Raw genomic sequence first — 21,860 nt, forward strand, 5'->3', positions numbered from 1 at the left:
GCAGGAAGCGGCTTATTATTACAGCCTCTGTCGGCGTTCTGCTGTTGACACAGAGTATGCTGTGTATCGGACACAGCAGCCAGCTAGAGGTGAAGTATTGTTAGTGGCTGTCTGCAGGGGAAGCCAGCTCACACCCTATCAATGAGTTCTTTTCCTTTTTTATCCTGCTGCCTGATTTGAAATGTCCGGAATACGTTCCTAAGAATGTCCGTAGAAATCACTCATTATTAAAGTTTACTGTTAGGTGGCTCTCCTTCCAGTCTAAATATAGATGTTTTAACACAATAAACAATAGTTCTCCATCCTGGGGTTATATATAGGCCAAACTATTTTTACCCAGGAATGCCTGGACGGACATAGAAGAATCAACACGATAGTCCAGACAGGGATTAGGTAACCTTTCCCTCATCACAACATAAGCATACTTTTTAGTTACCACACCTGTCAGGACCTCTATTTCATGATCCCTCCATTCTCATCATTCAGAAATATTTCAGTAATTGCAGCTATGAGAGATGACAAGCATACAAATTGCTCCCTGACTTGTCACTCTCTCTCACTCTCTCTTATAATACATATATATATATTTTCCTCCATTCTTAAAAACCTACTTAACCTACGTTTTTGACTGTTGTAATACATCCTGATTTGTTCATGAAACTCTTTCAAATGTTCACAACAGCCGACTTCATCAGCACTGCTAACAACATCTGAATTGCTTCTAGCATGAGCCGGTCAATGTGGCTTATAAGTGACTACTATAACCAGCAATTAAACAAATATATCTAGTAAGATTACATTTTTTTATTGTGCATATATAACTCATAGTTCTTCTGGATAGTTGCTTATCAAAATAATGAATACTGATTTTTTTTTTTTGGGGGGGGGGGGGGGCTTTTAATGAGAACACTTTTTTTTTTTAAATGTCTGTATGAATTGAAAGTTGATTTATGAATTTCCCTCCTTATTGAAACTTCACAAAATAATTAAATATCTTTTGGATTATATGATGAAAAAGTAAGATTTTATTACAAAAAAAAACAACGCCAATCTTTAAACACTACATTCACATTCATAAAAAAAGACATTATTTTATTTCATGAATATAAATAATGTGTTTACCCCAGAAGATTTTGTTTTTGCCCATCACAAGCAATTCTCGTCTTTTATTTAGCTCGTTATATCTTGAAATAAGGTGTTTATCTAGACATGTTACATAAATAAGGCTCATATAAGGTCTAATGAGATTTTTTTTTTACTAGAATTAAGACAAAAACACTTAGTTTTGACTTTTTAAAACACACAATAATATTATAGAGTAGAATATTATATTTAAAATGTTATTATGTAGCTTTTTTAAGGACTTGATTTAACACAGATCTTCTTGTTCAGTCATTTAGATTTGAGATCCTGTTGCCCCAAACCTTGATACTTTTTAAACACAAGGGTATCATAACATCCTTTCTTTAGGGTATTTTTTTAGTCCTTGTGAGTACATGTGGCTCTCCTCACAAGTGTTGAAACACAGCAAGACACATTCACTCTCCTAAATATGACACACACACACACAAACATATTCACATTCACACACCCTGACTGAGAACTAAGACATTTACAAGCTGTGAAGTAATTCCGTCTTCATCACACATGTGGAGGAAGTTCTCTGGAGGAAAATCAGTGTGGAGAAGTCTCCCCATCCTCCCACACGTCTCATTTGATTGGCTGGGAGGCGTGATGTCACAGAGTGGACTGCCCTATAAGAAGTCACTCTGCCACACAGACGGCAATCCAGCTGAGAGCTCACTCACTGCCAACAGGGACAAAAAGCTCTGTGAGACATCTACTACAAACAAACGCCTTAATCTTTGGAAATATCCAACATCTCATCATGTGCAGAGGACTGGATTCACTGCCCATCACCTGCCTGGAGAGGTGAGAACTTTATCACATTTTTCTTATTTTTTAATAGAAAACATTTCTCTTTTGCTCCTATTGTTTGATGTGTATACCAAGTTGCTAATTTCTCTCTTGTGTTTATTTTCCCAGGGCAAAGGAGCTGAAAGCTTTGTTTGGAAGTTTACTACACAAATCCGAACAGAGCATCACCGGCCAGTCAAAGAAAAATGACAAACTGAGGTAAGAGAAACTCTCAAATTCTCCTTTGAAGCATGTCTGTTAATTTAAAATGCACAGCAGTGATTTGAAGAACTCTTCCTAACAGTGTGTTTCTATTGCAGCAGATTGAATGTGGACGAGCCTTTGAAATGGAAGGAGTCGTTTGACAAGCTGCTGTCCAGTCAAAGTAAGTCCTCAGCTCAGACTTGATACGGATGTTTCGGTAATTCCAGATGTTTTAGGATGAAAACCAGATGTTAATCTTGTGTTTTCTTCTCTCTCTCTCTTCCAGATGGACTGTGCCTGTTCAGAGCTTTCCTGGTCTCGGAGTTCAGTGAGGAAAACATCGCTTTCTACCTGGCTTGTGAGGACTACCAGGCAACAAAACCCTCCAAACAGGCCAGCAAAGCAAAGAAAATTTACGACGAGTTCATCGGCACTGATGCACCACGAGAGGTAAATATCAATACTTTATTTAATTATTAATTAATAATACTTTTTCACTTCTAGACGTTCTTTCATCTTTCTGCAATGAGCTGATAGTGACCTAATGACTTATTTTGTTCCCTCATAGGTAAATCTCGACCATCTGACCAAAGCCATCACAAAGAAGAACTTAGAGCACCCAGGACAGTCCTGTTTTGACCTGTCCCAGGCTAAAATCTACACCCTGATGGAGAAAGACTGCTACCCTCGCTTCCTCAAGTCCTCAACATACCTAGAAGTCAGCAGAAAATCCAAAACTGGCTAAAAGAAAATATTAAAACTATTGTTCTACAAGCAGACGACGACCCTTTCAAAAGGGACATGAGCTTTCTTGCACACAGCAGAGACTGCAAAGGTTCACATGGAACGAAAACTTCAGTCTGAGGACTATGGTGCGGGATTGTGGAGGCACTGTGGACACCTATGGTTGTGAAGAGATCAGAATTCAAGCTTGAGGATAAAAGAGACATGAAGCTGTGAGAAAAGACTGGAAAAAGACTGAGCTGCAAGCGATGTCTGCCTCTAAAAGAGACACCTGTACTGTACATACAGGGCTGCATGAAAAGCAGCCACAGTGGCATAAATTATTTAATGATGAGCAGCTTAAATAAGTTGCTATCACACAGCTACCACTGGGAGAGACTCCCATGCACTAAAGTTTATTTATTTATTATTTATTCTAAGTTAAGTTTTGATATGTGAATGTTGTATTTAATGTTTTATATGAAGTACTATATGTAAAAAATGAGTGTGTGAATAAAAGATGAGAAATTTCCACAGAAAAAAAAAGGTTACTCTTTGTTCCTTGAAGTCTTCACTGAGAGATGGAGGATGTGGTTAATGCGGTCAGAAAAAATGTAGCAGGAAGGAAAAAGAAGACCTACTCATGTGTGCTGTCATAGTTACGAACTAATTTTGGGCCTCAGCAGTTCAACTTCACAAGTATGTGACTGGATGACTCCTTTTCCCTTGGGTCACCGTGAATGGAAGATATGAAGCGAGTTTTTACGTGTATGTGACAGAGAGAGGTGAGCACTAAGGTCATTTTTAACCACATTTTTCCTTACTATAGAACTACTGGGAGTCATAAAAGTAGATAACTTCATTAAAATGTAAACTCTTACTTATTACCAGAGGATCAAGTAGTGTGGTCACCCTGGCAAACTGTCAAACAGGACACACAAGTCACACAGGTCACAATTAAAGACATACAACTACAATGCTGACACACATACAGACCTATTGTACCGATTATGAGACAGCAGAGGAGCTAAAGCCTGTCTGACAACTAAAATCCAACTCTTAATGCGAGAAAAGGCAGGTAGTTTGAGCTGTGTACTTCTTTAAAGTCTTCTCAAGAGTAAGAACCTGTTAGCTAAGCACAAATGTTAAAAACAGGGGACAGCTAGCCTCACTCTCTCAAAAGTAACATTTACCTCACAAAGAAGTAAATAAGAGAACTCTAAATGTGCTCGTAGGAAACTTTTCTAATATTTGATGAGGGCTCAATTCACATTTTTTTCACTTGATAAAACCACTTGATAAATCCAGGGAAATAAATACTAGGGCATTTCCCTAGTCTTTATTTCCCTGGTTTTATCCATAGTTTTTATCTGACCTTTCCTGCTGCTTTTACTTGTTTTATTTAATCTACAGCGTCTTCAACAAGTGTCTGCTTTTTACCATCTGTTTTTATTCTTACTGCCCTTTCAATATGTCATGTAGCACTTTTAGATTTGTTCAGAATGTAAAGTGCGTGATAAATAAAATGGATTGTTATTATTAATTTGATATGCTAAGCTAAAAATCTGTTTATTGTAACTAATGAAAATTACTTAATTGAAATTAATTATAATTAGGTACCCCAAAATAACTCCATTACATACAGAGTTACTGCATTATAAAAGTAATTGGTTACTGGGTAAGTTATCTTCAGAGCTTCATCTCTGTGCTTCAGTACTCTTATTAATGTGCCCTGCTTCTCGTCTCAGCCGGATTTTGCTGATTTGTTCTCTGAAAGCAGCAGACCTAACAGCTGATTTGGGAAGCATGTCCTTGTAATCAGTCTGTTTCGTCCTCCCTAACCTACAGATTGTGGAGCTGTCAGTTATTTAAAATCAAGCTTTGGCTGTTTGGATGGAGCACTTCCTCCTCAGTCTGCTGGGATAACATGAAAGCTACACAGTAGAAGCGTGTTATCTGGTAAGTTGCTTCATGTGATCAGAGTTACCAGTATTTTGCAGTGGACAAAGTTTTCATTCCTGCACATAGAGTACAACTCACCACTATGTTCTTGTCCTTCCCCTTGAAGAGGGAAAAATAGTGCTGGGAATTCCAAGACAGAAAGCTCATGATCATCGGCCATTGTGTGTGTTTACTGCATGGGATATTCTCCCTGCATGCTTCTGTGCTGATGTAGGCATAACCTTGCCTGCCAAGTGATGCATCTTTTGTTGTTGTTGATTATTTCACGTAAAGTAACAAGCGATGAGTCCTTTAATTCACCCATAATATTGTAATTTCAACGGCATTATTTCTAATTAAAAAAGTAAGTAGATACACTACTAGTCACTGCAAATAGCAGTGGAGTTACAGTATTTCACGTTACTTAGTAACACCATACTCACAAGCCTGGTTGTACTTCACTATGGGCACTAAAATCTGACAAAACTAATACAAAGATATGTTTATCATTTTTGGAAGTTTACATATTTACTTTTTTGCCCAGTGTAAGCCTACTTTTTTTATATCTTTCATCCAGTTTGAGCCTATCCTTAAAGTGTATAGTCACAATTACATCAAAAAACTTTGAGGGGGCAACTGGCCAGGCTCTGTCTCGCCGAAGTGATATTACTTTTTCAGTGATGAACTTTAGGGATGGTAGGTATAGTATAAGTTCAGACACCCGCTTTTTTCCCTGTTTCCTGTCCTTAGCCAAGGTAAGCTAGCTACCAAATTATGCTTATAGCAACATAGGGAAGTTAAATGAATTATACATTTATACCACTCATTCTCAGTATGCCAAAATAAACACTTCCATGATAATAAGTAGCCCCTTAGCCTACCTGAAACAAACACTGAAAGCAGGAAAGACCAGGGCCAGCCCGTGACATAGGCAGTATAGGCAAATGCTAGGGTCGCCGGCCGTCCATAGGGGGCGCCGCCTGCACCCTAAATGAGTAAGGAAGAAAAATTTAAGATAATTGGCAAAATAATATTAATGTATCTAATACAATTTGGGGTTACATTGAGGACTGATGCTAGTGAAAATTTTAAATCTTGTGATTCACTTTTGGTTTTTAAAAAAAATGGTTTCCAAAGCAGTTTTTGAAGACTACAAGTGTTCATGATTTACTCGTTTTTGTTTTGTTTTTGTTTTTTCCTTTACACTTTGGAAGCTGTTAGCTTCATTAGATAGAAAATGAAGACTAGGCTTAAAAATGCATTTTGCTTCTGCTTCAATTAATACATTACTGTTGCTTTGTTGAAAGTGTCTTGTACTGTGAAAATGATTGTTTTATACTGTATAACCACTATTACATTATGAATTTTGAAATTGTATGATTTTTTTCCCGTGTTATTACCATTTTATTAATGTTCTTATAGAGGTCATTTTTATTTTCAAATACAGAAAACCTGTAAAACATAAAGCTGTCAGTTGTCTTTCAGTGTATATGTGATTGTTGGAGTTGGTTACAATACAAGGGGCACTAGTTGAAAATCTTGCCAAGGGCACCAAGTCAGTTAGGGCCGGCTCTGGTACAGACGCTAACATGACTCTGTCAAAAGTAACAAAATCCACACAGCACACATGATATAACTTGTTTAGATAACTTTACAGGTAATTTTTTTCCGTTGTATTTATACTCAGCTTGACCTGAGCTAAGCAAAGCTAACCAGCCCGCCAAGCCAGTAAAATATCATCTTATAAGTATAAGTATCTGTGTTCTATTTTGGAGCACACACCTCTTCCTTTTCTTAGTTCATTGATATTGCTCTCATGTCAGTAACCTAAATAAAACAGTGATGTTTCAGACTCAGTTTAGTTCCGCATGAATGCAGTAAACAGGAGAAAACAGTTAACCTCATTCTGTAAAATACCCTACATAACTTGTTGATCAGAGGACTGTCGGGGTTTTTCACATTATTTTCTGTGTGTTTTCAAAAACAGGCTCATTTTGCCAGGAAGCCTGTGAGTGTGATGGATGGTCACCATGGAGCCAGAGGTCGCCAATATACTGAGCACCTCTACAGGCAGGTCTGTTTACTCCTTTAGCAGCAGCTCTAAGCCTGTGAGTCATTCCATCCTCCCCTCCTTCTTGTTCATCAGCCCCTTCTCTATTCTTCTCCTGTTGTCCATCATTGCCACCTCCTTGCTGCTCTCCTCCTCCCCCCACACTCTCCTACTCCATCAGTCAAGTCCTGTTCAAATACTTAGGCCCTAAAGAGGCGAGGGCAAAGTCATTAAAACCACTCTCACACTGGTGGAAAATAATGGAGGCAGTCACTGCACTCCATCCCTCTTTCTCTTCACACAGAATGATGTGTAATGACGCCTCTTCTAAATGTGGATGAACTGTAAAAGAGATTAATTGAAAATAAAAAAAGATTTCTTAAAAAATATTATTATCTTTGAGTTTGCTTGGACAGATGCTTGTGGTTTATATCTTCTCTGTGTAATAAAATGTCCTTGTGTACTTAAGAAAGCATGCACAGACCTGACAAGGTGTGGCTGTATGTGGGTGGACAGCAGATGTTGAGGCGTTCTGTTTTTATGTAACTTCAGATTGTGTTATCATCAAGGTGTAGTCGGGGAGCTTTTTGAACTCTTAAGATGAATAACAATACAAAAGATCTCATGCAGTGGAATAAAACCAGAGAGAAACGCTCACAGGAAGGAGACAATGATTCGTTAGTTGGTTTAATGCAGCAACAGCTCCTCAGATCAATGTAAAATTTTAAAAAACCTTTGAGTAAATACCTGACTGAAGGTTTCCTGCCCTGATCAAACACAGGAAATACTTCTGTTAATCCACGCTGTGCATTTTTGTACCATGTGTTTAACTGTAAACAGACCACAGGCCTGAAAACAATGATGAAAGCAAATTGGAGCTGAATCACACTGAGTTTAATACCAGTCAGAGCATGACTGGACTTTGTACTCGTTTCCTGTGATCCTTTTTTATCAATTTTCAACTCAAGAGGCATTACACACCAGATATTTGTTACTTGACGAAAACCCATTATAAAGAGTCAGAGGTGGAATAAATGCGTGAAGAACCTGGTTCTTGCTATCTCTCTCTCTGTCTCCTGACTGCATCCTGCTGTTTCTCCTCCTCTCTCCCTATCTTTCATCCACTCACCCTCTTTGTGCTGTTAAGCAAAAGTAAGACAAAACAACCAAAGAAGTCATAATCTAATAAGGAGTATAAATTAATCCATATCAATTTGTGACAATATTTTTTAATTAAATACCAAGTCCTCTTTGCAGTGTAGTCAGGTTATATCAGACTTGCTTTACTCTCCCACCTGAGCCAGACTTCTTCCTTTAAAAACCTTATATCCGGGGCGCTGGTGGCCTAGCGATCTAAGCGCCCTACATACAGAGTAGCAGTCCTCGTCCCAGGGGTCGCCTGGTCCCCACATTTCCTGTCTCTCTTCAGCTATCCTATCAAATAAAGGCAAAAATGCCACAAATATATATATTTTTTAAATTAAAAAAATGTAAAAAACTTTATCCATCTATAGAGGAACTTGACAAAGATTAAGAAATTGTTCACATAGAAATCAAAGCCTAATGATACACTTCACATACAGAAAAACTAATAACTTGTGCATCTGAAATAAAGCAGAAATAATATTTCCAAACCGCAACATTCTTACGCTAACATATGACTATAATCAGATTGTGTCTCCTAAAGCTGGGCTAGGTAGCAAATCTTTTTCACCATACAGTAAAATACTCTCAAACCTTCCTCGTGAGCTGCTCATTACTTGAGAGGGGCTAATTCTTGAACACACTTCCTTGTCCGTGTCTTGTTTCTCCTTTCCTTTATTTAAAATGTAAGGGATAAAGTATGGTTAGCAGGAACATTGTCTCATCCTGTTAGTAAACAGAATCCCAAAAGGGTGAGACAAGACCCCTCAACTTTGCATTGGGGTCTTGTCTTCCCTGAAGGGGTTATAGTAGCTGGTTACTAACCTGCTACCAACGTAAGATATAGACAGATTGGCAAAAAAATATAGATTTTATTGATGTAAAATAATTTATGTGTACAGTTAGAAGCGTTCCATGGCTTCACTGTATTTTTATCTTTTAACATTAAGCTGTCCTCATTCAGCTCTCCTTCTTCTCTGAGCTCTGCAGTTCACACACCTTTAAAAATAAACAAGGCAAATGTCACAGCACTTAACCCTGCTGCTATCATCACCACCTCTCATGGTTTAAGTTTCTTTGTAGTGATCATTAAGTTAAAGTTGCTCTCACCTGCTCTGCTCATTGCTAGCACTGCTCTAAATATCCATGCTGTTTAGCCTGCCAAATTAGCTTGTAAACCAAACCTAATGTTTTAACCACATTACTTACCAATACAATGCAAACGGAAGAGGTTTCACGTCACTTCACCGTCTATCTATGGTGTTAACAAGCAGAAGAAAAATGTGCCGGAACTCTTTTGCACACTACGTATGATCAGTTTGCTTCTGGCGTTGCTCATGTTAGTGAAAGTTAAAAACCGTTGTCCAGGGGTTGTCGGCAATCAGAACTAAGTATCTTACACAACTGGAAGACCAATAAGAAAGCTGGGTAATAAGTGAGTATAATTGAATAACTTAGCTGAGGAGCAAATTTTCTTTATCAGCTGTGATTTGTTCCACCTCAATGTTATCAGGCAGGAACCACAAATACAAAGGTGGACAAATGAAAAATAAACTGACAATGAAAGGCATACTGCCACCCGTCATAGACCAGAAGCAGCTCTGTGATTCTCTAGAATATCCATTGACCAGCCCGCCCTGATTACCATTACGTCATACCATGACTAAATGAGTACCAGTGTATTACCAATTAATAACATGATGAAACTGATGAGCGTGATGACATTGGTTGTCTTGAGCGTTTCCCAATCTTGTCTGCAATAAATCCTGAAGCTATTTTTCATAAGGTAATTACCAGGAAAAAAGAATGCATTCAAGGGTAAGCCTATTAAAATGTTGGAAATAAGTCTCAATGAATTTTCATCAGGCTATTTTTAACTGCTGGAGTTTCCCCTACCAAGAGGCTGCCAATCCAAACCATAATAGTTCAGGAAAAATGAGGGAGTTCTTTGACCACCACTTTCAAAAGAAGGATGAAAATCATCTGGGACACAGCTGACAAGAGCTTAAAGCTGGGGTTGGTAGTCAGATTTAGATACACTTTTTGTTATACTGGTTAAAATAATCTTTATGTCCTAATGGCAATCAATATATAATGTGTTCTTAAAAAAGAGAGGAAAAAAAGCTGCTATCTACAGCCGGAGTAAACCTGGGAAAACGCCAACCAATCCGTGCCTTTACGAGCCAATTTATGAAACCAATCAAATCCTGTGCTGCCGTTCTGCCCGCCTCCTGCGCGTACATTTCATGTTTGTGTTTTCACTATGATAATGTTTTGGTGTTTTCTTACCGCTGAGTGAGTGATGAGTTGACGTAATGTAAAACAAAAACCATGTGCTTTTGAATCAGTCACGATCATATGGTCACGAATCAGCAGCGCTCGTGCTTGTGAGCGGAGGCATCATTTTGGAGGAGCTCCGAGGGGAGGGGGGAGGGGTTAGACAGAGTCCTGAGGAAATGCTACATTCAAGTTCATGCTAGTTTTCCGTGTCTACCAATCCTAGCTTTAAGAGGCATTTTTACTGTGATTCAGTGCCAAAACGAGAGCGCATGCTTAAAATGTACGTCAAAAAAAAAAAAAGTTCTCCAAGGTAAATTTTTCCTTGAACTTTTCTAAAACGTATCTACTCTTCTCAGTATAATGCAGTTGCAGTTAAATGTTGCCTTATTGTGTCATTTCATTATCCAAAATAAAAGGTAAATTGTCTCATGATATTATGTTCAAAGAGAAACATATTTTCTAAGCTTTCATCACAGCCTGCATCAAACTCAGAATAAAAATTGTATCTGAAAAAAGATTAACCTCTGCAGCGATTTTCTTACAAATTGTATTCTATTTCAATGTCTTTTGTTTTTAACTTGGACTCAGTCAGGTGATCTTTATTTTTAGAATGATATTCCCAGTTAGCTGGCCAGAAATAACCACAATGTTTTTAAAAGAAGAAGATCAAATATTATTTCAGGGCGTCCTTTTCTAAATATTTAGGGTCATAAACTCTTACTGTCTGTGCTGTGATCAGACTCGTCCCACACCTGTATGAGCTGTTATGAGGGAGGCTGCACCTCCATGAGTGTTTCTAAATGGGGATCAGTTTAAGAGGACTGCTTTAAATGTCAGCAGGGTGGAAACATAATGTGGTTCCAAGGAGGCGGGGCTCTGTTCAAATGCTGGATTTGTTTCATCTGGGCACCCACTTCATTGGTAAAAATGAGTCAGCAGGCTCATTTAAAAACGCACTCGCTGTGTGAGTGGTGATTAATAGCATCGCCAGCGGTGCTCAAACTTGGTAGAGCACTAAAAACAAAGAGCTGCAGTCATAGAAACCAGGTTACCAAGGGAACAAACCCAGCACTGCAGAGTTCTCCATTTCCAACACTCACTTAAAAATTTTCAATTTTACCACAAGAGCTTTATTTTCATTTCATATGACTTGAAAATGAAAAAATAGGCTGCTACCACAAATAAACTCCTTTGTGTGCTCTTATTTTGAAAAGCCTCTTGAGAGGTATAATAAACACCTAACAATGTGATTACCTGAGATAAAAAGCACTGGTGTGATAAAAGAGGATACAAAAATCAGAAATAGAGAAGAGGGGATAGAAAAAGAAAGAAAGAAAAAAAGAAAGAAAGAAAGAAAGAAAGAAAGAAAGAAAGAAAGAAAGAAAGAAAGAAAGAAAAGAAAGAAAGCTGCCGTCTGATTTGTCAACATCTGGTTACATTTATTTTCATTACATAAGGCCAAATTGGAGGCAAAGTCTTTTATAGCACATACTAATGGTCCACCTCACTCAGGTGAAGCCACAAATATTTGCTTTAAGTTTAAACTTCCTGGAAAAAAGGATGTTGAACCTTAAAATATGTGGTGTGACTTCTCTGTAGACTCAGTATTGCTGCAGTTCGGCCTCAGGCGTCCTCTTACAGTTTATAGACATGCAAATCAGATTTAAGATAGACAAGTGTGTAGGAGTGTGTGATGTGATTTTCCTGTATGTTTAGGCCTGCCCAGGGTGTTACCCTTTTCTTCCACCCAGTGTGGGCAGAGAAAAGTAGACAGAAAAACTACGACATTTAAAGTTATGAAAGCAGATCCTGGGTTAGTTGTGGAGAACCGCCTGCTGCTGTAGACCTCCTGGACTCCCACTTCTACAATTCATTCTATTAGTCACACCTAGTGATACCACAGGTACTTTAGGGGGGGGCAGCAGCTCTGTGGAAGAGTGAGATCTCTTTCATAGGAAGGTTGGTAGTTCACACTGTGGACACAGCTTCTTGAATCATATATCTTGATTTGATGTTCAGTTACATCCTTTGTCAAATAGCAAGACCCTGAAACCCAACTTGTCCCCCAGGGCATAGAGATCAGCGTGTGAATGGATAGATTGGCACTTGACAAAGAAGCCATTGCCATTAGAGTGTGAATGTTTGTGTGAAAGGGTGAATGTGACCTACTTTGAATGGTGTAGAAATCAGAAATTGTCCTATAAGAGCAGTTCATTTCCATGTCCATATAATGTCAATATTAAAGTTGCTATAGTCATATATCAGAATGGTTAATGATGTTATGCCTATATGTAGTATCTGAAAGCGCTCTTTTTGTTCCTCTGCCCATCTGGTTGTTTTTCTCAAACATCTCTCTCTATCTGCTCCCAATTCATCCCCCTTTCTCGGCTCCATGGCAGATGGCTGTCCATCTATCCTGGCTCTGCTTGAGATTTTCTCCCTGTTCAAGGGAGGATTGTCTTACTGACTGTTGCTAAGTGCTTGCCCATGGGGGAGTTGGATTGGGTCTCTGTATTTGATGTTACAAATAGGCCTGTGTAGACCTGCTTTAATGTAATGTTTTACAAGACTAAAAAAGTACCATGTCTGAATTAAAGTGTTTCATTTAGGGAGAGAGCACCATTAAACACTCCCTCCATGGTGTTGGCTGAGCTCTTACCACTTCCCGTTATTTTAGAGTATCCTGTAAGTGATTTCAGGAAACTTCCTAATGATGACATAAACAACCTCCGCCTTCTTGGGAAATGAGCCAATCGTCTGCAACCAGCAGCACATGTCAAGACACAACACAAGTCCCCACATTTTCAGATCAAACCCATTCCCACATTATTCACACAGGAAGTTTATTCAACATGTCCACAGGCATTATTTAAGGTGAGTAAATCTTCACTGCTGAAAACCTAAAAGCACTCCCCACCATGTTTTGATCTGTTTGTTTACTACTTCTTAATTTATTCTACAATAGTTGGATGGATTCCTCTAATGGGACTGCATTTCAGACAATATTGTGAAACCCATGAACCCATTAAAGCCTTACAGTTATATAACGTGTTGGACAAGTCCAGACATAAATCAGACACTAATTGTGCAGTAATACAGCTTAAAGCATTAGTGTCAAGTTTCCACTCCACAGCAAGTTATTTAAATGGAAACACAAAGTCCTGAAGAGTGGAGGACAGAGTAAACATGAAGTCAAACTGAGGCAAGCATGCTTTACAAGAGAGGGTTTTACATTTTAGGAGAAATGTTTATCTTTTTTTTTTTCTAGAGTATTGGTATGGATCATTTGAAGCCCCAATATGAGGCTACAGCCAAGAGTTCATGCGTTTAAAATGGCATTAAGAATGAAACCATCAACCAAGATTTTTCTTCTTATTAATTAAACCCAAAAAAAGGTTTCTCAGTAAAAACAACAGAAGCAAGTGTCCTGAATGATAGAAGTTGTTGTCTTCGTGTTACGCACCTTTGCTGATGAAATGATTAAATTCTTTATGAGGTAACTAATGGTCAAGGATGAGGTAATGTATCATGTTTTCATTAATGTAACATTTAGTCACAATGCTATAACATTCCTTTGAAATTGCAGCATGTAGGCTAATGTTAGCTGCCACACTGTTAACTAGCTGACAGAATTAGCCGCCTCCTTTCTGATCACCTGGCATAAAGGAAACTTTGGGGAACAGACCTGATACACCAAAATGAATGAGTGTATTATGTAGTGGTGGGCCACTATGTAGAGGTAAAAACACATTATTTAAAGATTTACTGGCATCTTGGCATCTGTTTGGGCTTTGTTTCGGTTCTGGTTCGGTTCTGGTTCCGTTTGGTTCCATTTGGTTCGGTTCTGGTTCGGTTCTGGTTTCGTTCGGTTCTGGTTTCGTTTCTGGTTTTGGTTCTGGTTTCGGTTCTGGTTTCGGTTCTGGTTTCGGTTCTGGTTTCGGTTCTGGTTTCAGTACTGGTTCGGTTCGGTTTGCTTGAGTTTGGTTCTGGTTCTGTTTGCATGAGTTTGGTTTAGGTTCTGTTTGCTTAAGTTTAGTTCTGGTTCTAACCCTAACCCTAACCCTAATCATAACCCAAACCACAATCCTAATCCTAACCCTAACCCTAATAATAACCCTAATCCTAACCCTAACCCAAACCCTAATCCTAACCCTAACCCTAAAGATTTACTGGCATCTTGGAAAGTTACTCCTGGGATATAATGTTGTAAAATATGGAATAATAAAAATACATAACAACAAAAAACTGTAAATTACATAGTTCAAATTATCTAAAACCTAAAAACTACCAAATTACAAAATGTTGCTAGAACATGGCACCACACCAACTACTAACTACTACTAACTTCAACGTAATGCTTACACAACCAAGACATGATATTTGATTTAGTAACCTTTGAGGTGCTGTTGTTGTATTTTGGACAAAGGTAATTTATCAATGTTTGAATATTTTTTTAAGCTATAGCTAACAAACTTATTTTAAATATATATATAGTATATATAAATATATATTTGTTTTTTAAATAATTTTTAATTTCTACCCCTGAAAAAGTAAAAAAATATATATTGTATATAGAAGAGGAAAGATTTTTTTTTAATAAACAATAATGATAAAAAACAAACAGACAAAAAAAAACCTGTAGGCAATGTCATTTTAGGTGCCTGGAGTCCTGTGAGGACTGAATAAGGTTACAGTACTTTTGAATTAAAAGGGCAGAAGCTAATCACTTGGAACTGCAGGCAGCTGAATTTTTTCTTTAATTTAATTCAGAAAGGGATTTCATATTTTATGAAAAGTCTTTGTCGAGCCTCTCATTGAATACTTCATTTTCTCTAATTAAAAAAAAATGAAAATGTCCTGTATCCAGTGTGCAAAGGCAGGTGGGTGTGAAGCTAACAAACTTTGGACTGCTTAATTTTAAGTAAAATGACTTGAGAGAGACGTCATACTTGTCAGCTCTTTGCAAAAAGCTATCCCCAAAATGTCAACTATTCCTTAAAAAACCCTCCCATACTACACTTTTGCATTAAACTGAACATAAGAATGACATGCTATATTTCTATCACAACACTATTTTTGTCAGATCATATGCTGTGTCTGTCTTTTCCAGCAACAGGAGGGGAGCCTTAGAAATGTCAGGACCAGCAGATGAAAGCGACAGCTTGTTTAGGACAGAAAATATCTCCCTCGACACCTCTCACCCACTCTCTGTCACCAGACTCCCCAGACACTGATCTTACTTTCTTTTTTTCTCAAGAGCAGATTTCTCTTCCAACCCAGCAGAAACAAGGTAGTGTTCGACTATTGAGGATGTCTTTTTAGATCGTATCCACCATGGAGAATTTCGAGAGGAGCATTGATAAGCCAAAGGAGATTTTCCATACAGATGAATAAGTCTTTTGTATGAATCCACCAGCAGTTTGTCTGTTTGCTTTTTTTACTACCTAATCTTCAATCTGAGGATAAATGATGCACATAACAAATATCAAGGTCTGTTTTCTATGTGGAGTACACAACCAACACAGGAAACAGCATGACGTAGGTCTTCCAGTATCCACATGACTAAATGATAAAAAAAAACAGAAATGTGTGTGGCCTCCACACTCACAAGGTGATTGGGTTTTTGGGAAGGTCAGGTCTGTCCTCTGCTACTCCCACAAACACTGCTGGCTGTGTGTTTATTGACCTACGATTGAAGCAGAAAAGCAGCTGATCTCATATGAGTCTGCCATCTGTCGCGTGCCAGTTTGTGGTTATAAACACCACTCCGGATCTTTATTTGCCAGTTTATCAGATTACACAAACAAGATTAATGCCCGGGTTTTATGACAGAGTGCAGGGAAAACAAATTAAATCATGTGATATATCAACACAAGACTCAGTATGGAGCCTGTCTCACACACATCTTTCTAAAAATGTCTCCTCTTCGACTCTGTTTTAGCTATAGTATAGTTTTAGTCAACAAAACATTTCAGTAATTACTTTGAGTCAGATGGTTTCTCACCTTAAACTCATCGATTTAGCCAATCAGAAACTGGTATCAAGGTGGTACCAAGTGTTTAAATATGCAACCTTTCACTTTCTTAACACTTTTACTTGTGTAATAACTCAGTTCCTTACCTTTGGTGGATCATTTAACACGGACTCTCCTAAAATCTCCTGCTCATCTTCTAAGGTAAAGAAAGTTTATTACACACTCATAAAAGAGGCTGTATAGAGCAGTTGTTCTCAAAGTGGGGTCCTGGGACCCCCGGGGGTCCGCGAACCATAGCGTGGGGGTCCGTGAATTAATTTTAATACATTTCTAATAAATTATAAAATTATGATTATGATTATGATTAGGGTTAGGGTTATGATTAGGGTTAGGGTTATGATTAGGATTAGGGTTATGATTAGGGTTAGGGTTATGATTAGGATTAGGGTTAGGGTTAGGGTTATGATTAGGATTAGGGTTAGGGTTAGGGTTAGGGTTATGATTAGGGTTAGGGTTAGGGTTAGAATTAGGGTTAGGGTTAGAATTAGGGTTAGGGTTAGGGTTAGGGTTAGGGTGAGGATTAGGGGTAGGGTTAGGGTTAGGGTTAGGATTAGGGTTAGGGTTAGGGTTAGGGTTAGGATTAGGGTTAGGGTTATGTTTAGGGTTAGGGTTATGATTAGGGTTATGTTTAGGGTTAGGGTTATGATTAGGGTTAGGGTTATGATTAGGGTTATGTTTAGGGTTAGGGTTAGGATTAGGGTTAGGGTTAGGATTAGGGTTAGGATTATGATTAGGGTTATGTTTAGGGTTAGGGTTATGATTAGGGTTAGGTTTATGATTAGGGTTAGGGTTAGGGTTCGGGTTATGATTAGGGTTAGGATTATGATTAGGGTTATGTTTAGGGTTAGGGTTAGGATTAGGGTTAGGGTTAGGATTAGGGTTAGGATTATGATTAGGGTTATGTTTAGGGTTAGGGTTATGATTAGGGTTAGGGTTAGGGTTAGGGTTATGATTAGGGTTAGGATTAAGGTTAGGATTATGTTTAGTGTTAGGGTTATGATTAGGGTTAGGGTTAGGGTTAAGATTAGGGTTAGGGTTTAGATTAGGGTTAGGGTTAGGGTTAGGATTAGGGTTAGAATTAGGGTTAGGGTTAGGATTAGGGTTAGGGTTAGGGTTAAGATTAGGGTTAGGGTTAGGGTTAGGATTAGGGTTAGAATTAGGGTTAGGGTTAGGATTAGGGTTAGGGTTAGGGTTAAGATTAGGGTTAGGGTTTAGATTAGGGTTAGGGTTAGGGTTAGGATTAGGGTTAGGGTTAGGGTTAGAATTAGGGTTAGGGTTATGATTAGGGTTAGGGTTAGGGTTAAGATTAGGGTTAGGGTTTAGATTAGGGTTAGGGTTAGGGTTAGGATTAGGGTTAGGGTTAGGGTTAGAATTAGGGTTAGGGTTAGGGTTAGGGTTAGGATTAGGGTTAGAATTAGGGTTAGGGTTAGGATTAGGGTTAGGGTTAGGGTTAGGGTTAGGGTTAAGATTAGGGTTAGGGTTAGGGTTAGAATTAGGGTTAGGGTTAGGGTTAGGGTTAGGATTAGGGTTAGAATTAGGGTTAGGGTTAGGATTAGGGTTAGGGTTAGGGTTAGGGTTAGGGTTAAGATTAGGGTTAGGGTTAGGGTTAGGGTTAAGATTAGGGTTAGGGTTAGGATTAGGGTTAGGGTTAGGGTTAGGGTTAGGATTAGGGTTAGGGTTAGGGTTAGGGTTAAGATTAGGGTTAGGGTTAGGGTTAGGGTTATGATTAGGGTTAGGGTTAGGGTTAAGATTAGGGTTAGGGTTTAGATTAGGGTTAGGGTTAGGGTTAGGATTAGGGTTAGGGTTAGGGTTAGGGTTAGGGTTAGAATTAGGGTTAGGGTTAGGGTTAGGATTAGGGTTAGGGTTAGGGTTAGGGTTAGGGTTAAGATTAGGGTTAGGGTTAGGGTTAGGATTAGGGTTAGGGTTAGGGTTAGGATTAGGGTTAGGGTTAGGGTTAGAATTAGGGTTAGGGTTAGGGTTAGGGTTAGGATTAGGGTTAGAATTAGGGTTAGGGTTAGGATTAGGGTTAGGGTTAGGGTTAGGGTTAAGATTAGGGTTAGGGTTAGGGTTAGGATTAGGGTTAGGGTTAGGGTTAGAATTAGGGTTAGGGTTAGGATAAAGGTTAGGGTTAGGGTTAGGGTTAGAATTAGGGTTAGGGTTAGGGTCAGGATTAGGGTTAGGGTTAGGGTTAGGGTTAGGGTTAGGATTAGGATTAGGGTTAGGATTAGGGTTAGGGTTAGGGTTAGGATTAGGGTTAGGGTTAGAATTAGGGTTAGGGTTAGGGTTAGGGTTAGGGTTATGATTAGGGTTAGGATTATGATTAAGGTTAGGGTTAGGGTCAGAACCAGAACTAAACTAAAGGAAAGAGAACCCAAACCAAACTCATGCAAACAGAACCAGAACCAGATTCGAGCAAACAGAACCATAACCAAACTCAAGCAAACACAACCAGAACCAAACTCAAGCAATCAGAACAGAACCAGAACGGAACCAGAACGGAACCAGAACCAAACTCAAGCTAACCGTAGCAGAACCAGAATCGAACCAGAACCGAACTAGAACAGAACCAGAACAGAACCAGAACGGAACCAGAACCCAAACAGAACCCAAATAGAACCCAAACAGAACCCAACCAGAACCAAACTCAAACAAACAGAACCAGAACCAAACTCAAGCTAACCGAACCAGAACCAGAACCGAACCAGAACCGAACCAGAACCGAACCAGAACTGAACCAGAACAGAACCAGAACAGAACCAAACCAGAACTGAGCCAGAACAGAATCGAAACAGAACCGAAACAAAACCGAACCAGAACCGAACCAGAACCGAACCAGAACCGAACCAGAACCACACTGAACCAGAACCAAACTCAAGCAAACCGAACCAGAACCGAACCAGAACCGAACCAGAACCGAACCAGAACCGAACCAGAACCGAACCGAACCAGAACAGAACCAAACCAGAACCGAGCCAGAACAGAATCGAAACAGAACCGAAACAGAACCGAAACAGAACCGAAACAGAACCGAACCAGAACCACACTGAAGCAAACAGAACCAGAACCAAACTCAAGCAAACCGAACCAGAACCGAACCAGAACCGAACCAGAACCGAACCAGAACCGAACCAGAACCAAACTCAAGTTTAAGTTGAGTTCTGGTTCTGCTTGCTTGAATTGGTTCTGGTTCTGTTTGTTTGAGTTTGGTTCTGGTTCTGTTTTCTTGACTTGGTTCTGGTTCTGTTTCCTTGAGTTTGGTTCTGGTTCTGGTTATATTTGCTTGAGTTTGGTTCTGGTTCTGTTTGGGTTCTGTTTGGGTTCTGTTTGGGCTCTGTTTCAGTTCTGGTTCGGTTCTGGTTCGGTTCTGGTTCGGTTCTGGTTCGGTTCTGGTTCCATTTGGTTCGGTTCTGGTTCGGTTCTGGTTTCAGTACTGATTCACTTCGGTTTGCTTGAGTTTGGTTCTGGTTCTGTTTGCTTAAGTTAAGTTCTGGTTCTAACCCTAACCCTAACCTTAATCATAACCTTAACCCTAACCCTAGGGTTAAGGTAAGAATGGTTTTGTAACAGAATAAATGCGCAAAATTGGGCAATTATAAGGCTTCTCATAAAAACACTTTATGTAAAAGGGTTTTCAACACAAACCATTATTTTTTGCAAAGTCAAGGTAAAATATACGGCTACATAAGATCCTAAAATAAGAGGAGTTCAGGAGTCGAAAGAGCTGGCTCTTCTTTGGGAGCAGGGTTAAAAGAGCCGACTCTCTGAAAAGAGCCCAACTTCCCATCACTAAAGCACATGCTTACTACCATTTGCACTCTTAGTTGCCCTTGGAACTATTTCTATTGTAAAACGTATCAATGTAAATACTTCACACCTATACCATAGTGATAAACAGAGATAACACTTCAATGTGAATCAAGTAAATACCACTTGTATACTTTAAAACAGAGGGTCATTTCATTCCTTGTGGACTCAACATGACAGCATTTATACTTTTCAAGTAATTGATCTTAAACACTTTCAAAAAATTAACAGTAGCAAGTCTCACGTATCCCTTCAAGCCACCAAATGGTATCATAACAATGGTGTATGCTGTTTTGTTATGACAGAGCTAAATTTTATAATTTATTAGAAATGTATTCAAATTATTTCACGGACCCCCACGCTATGGTTCGCGCACCCCCAGGGGTCCCAGGACCCCACTTTGAGAACAACTGGTATAGAGGAATGACCATCACTCAAAGTCAAGAAACAAAACTGTCTGTAGCGATTGTGGCTATTTATTATTTTATTTTATTTCTGTATAATTTTACTTCAAAATAAAGTGCAATGACCACACAGGGTTCATAAACAAAAAGGGCTGTATTACCCTTTGGTAACGGTCACTAATTGTGTCTGTGGTGGACAGACATTCAGTTCATATTACTCTGAATTGCATCTCCATTTGTGATGATTAAGAGTTTGAAACTACAAAATATCTTACTTAACATCCTGTCTAAAGTATCACCAAACTGGGATACAGCAAGGCTCTGACACAGAGCTACTAACAGTAGTGTTTGTAGTAGTAGTTTTCCAACAGTGGAAAAAAACAGCAGGCATCATATATTAAACTGACGTCACCTCAGCAGCTGGTTGTGGATTTGCCATTAACAAACACCTGTAAAAAGTCATCGATGAAAATGATGAAGGTGAATGATGGCATTTGTATCAACAGCACACTTTTTGCAGATACGTGATAAAATAAACACTGCACCCCTCAACAAAATCAGCCTGTCACAGGATTGCATAGGAATGCATGGATTGTATTTTGAGTTTAGGCATACAGTGGGGGGGATCTGAAAATGGAAGACTGAAACTACAACAGTTTGTCTTTGTGAGCTTTATTCAGGCCTTCAGTGAGCTTTGCAAAGCGGTCAGCTGGCAGCATGATCTAACAAGTGAGACAAAGTCTGCATAACTGACCCAGACGGAAGATTCAACATGGTATTTATTCTCTTCAGAGTATAAGATGACTGCATCGTTAAACACATTCAAAGAGCTGTGAGACAAACCAGAGAGCTTGTTACAACCTCATGCTTCCTGGTCACCTTCGTGACTTCTCACTCCCTGGGCTGCTCCTCAACCATGCAAACAGATAACAATATGCAAATCATACAAGGTTTGTCGTGTGTGTGTGTGTGTGTGAGTGTGTGTGTGTGTGTGTGTGTGTGTGTGTGTGTGTGTGTGTGTAAACCAAGTTAAGACTCCAATACTACCATTGTACCTCTGGAGTAATGGTCAGTTAGTTCAGCATATCAACAGTTGCTCGAAGAATCTACGAGGCACTTGGTAAAAGATCTGTTTAAATCAGATTTGGGCCACCTTCATATGTGGGCATTAATCAAATTTGGATCTTTTGTAATGTCAGTCTGAATGTGAATGCATTCCACTTTGGATCCACTCTTGAGTAACACTTGTCACAGTTCTGTTTGTATATCTTCCCTGTCTTTTTCTCCTCCTCACTATCATCTGTGCAGAGATTTATTAGCTTCTACTGCACATCCATTTCGACATTGAAAGGGTAAACCA

General features: G+C 39.0%; 1 protein-coding gene and 1 long non-coding RNA gene across 3 annotated transcripts in view; one reads left to right on the forward strand and one right to left on the reverse strand.

Annotated features, from left to right (window-relative positions):
* The window catches only part of LOC117827356, a 110,521-nt gene that overhangs the window by 54,842 nt on the left and 33,819 nt on the right, over positions 1 to 21,860 (reverse strand). The window lies entirely within an intron of this gene.
* On the forward strand, positions 1,803 to 3,347 carry rgs5b (regulator of G protein signaling 5b). The gene is made up of 5 exons (XM_034703920.1): positions 1,803 to 1,932; positions 2,047 to 2,136; positions 2,238 to 2,302; positions 2,408 to 2,571; positions 2,690 to 3,347. Exons 1-5 carry the CDS (start codon positions 1,889 to 1,891, stop codon positions 2,864 to 2,866), a joined length of 540 nt encoding a protein of 179 aa, XP_034559811.1. The 5' UTR covers positions 1,803 to 1,888; the 3' UTR covers positions 2,867 to 3,347.

Source organism: Notolabrus celidotus, chromosome 15 (genome assembly GCF_009762535.1).
Source record: "Notolabrus celidotus isolate fNotCel1 chromosome 15, fNotCel1.pri, whole genome shotgun sequence".
In the NCBI taxonomy this organism is placed as follows: Eukaryota; Metazoa; Chordata; class Actinopteri; order Labriformes; family Labridae; genus Notolabrus; species Notolabrus celidotus.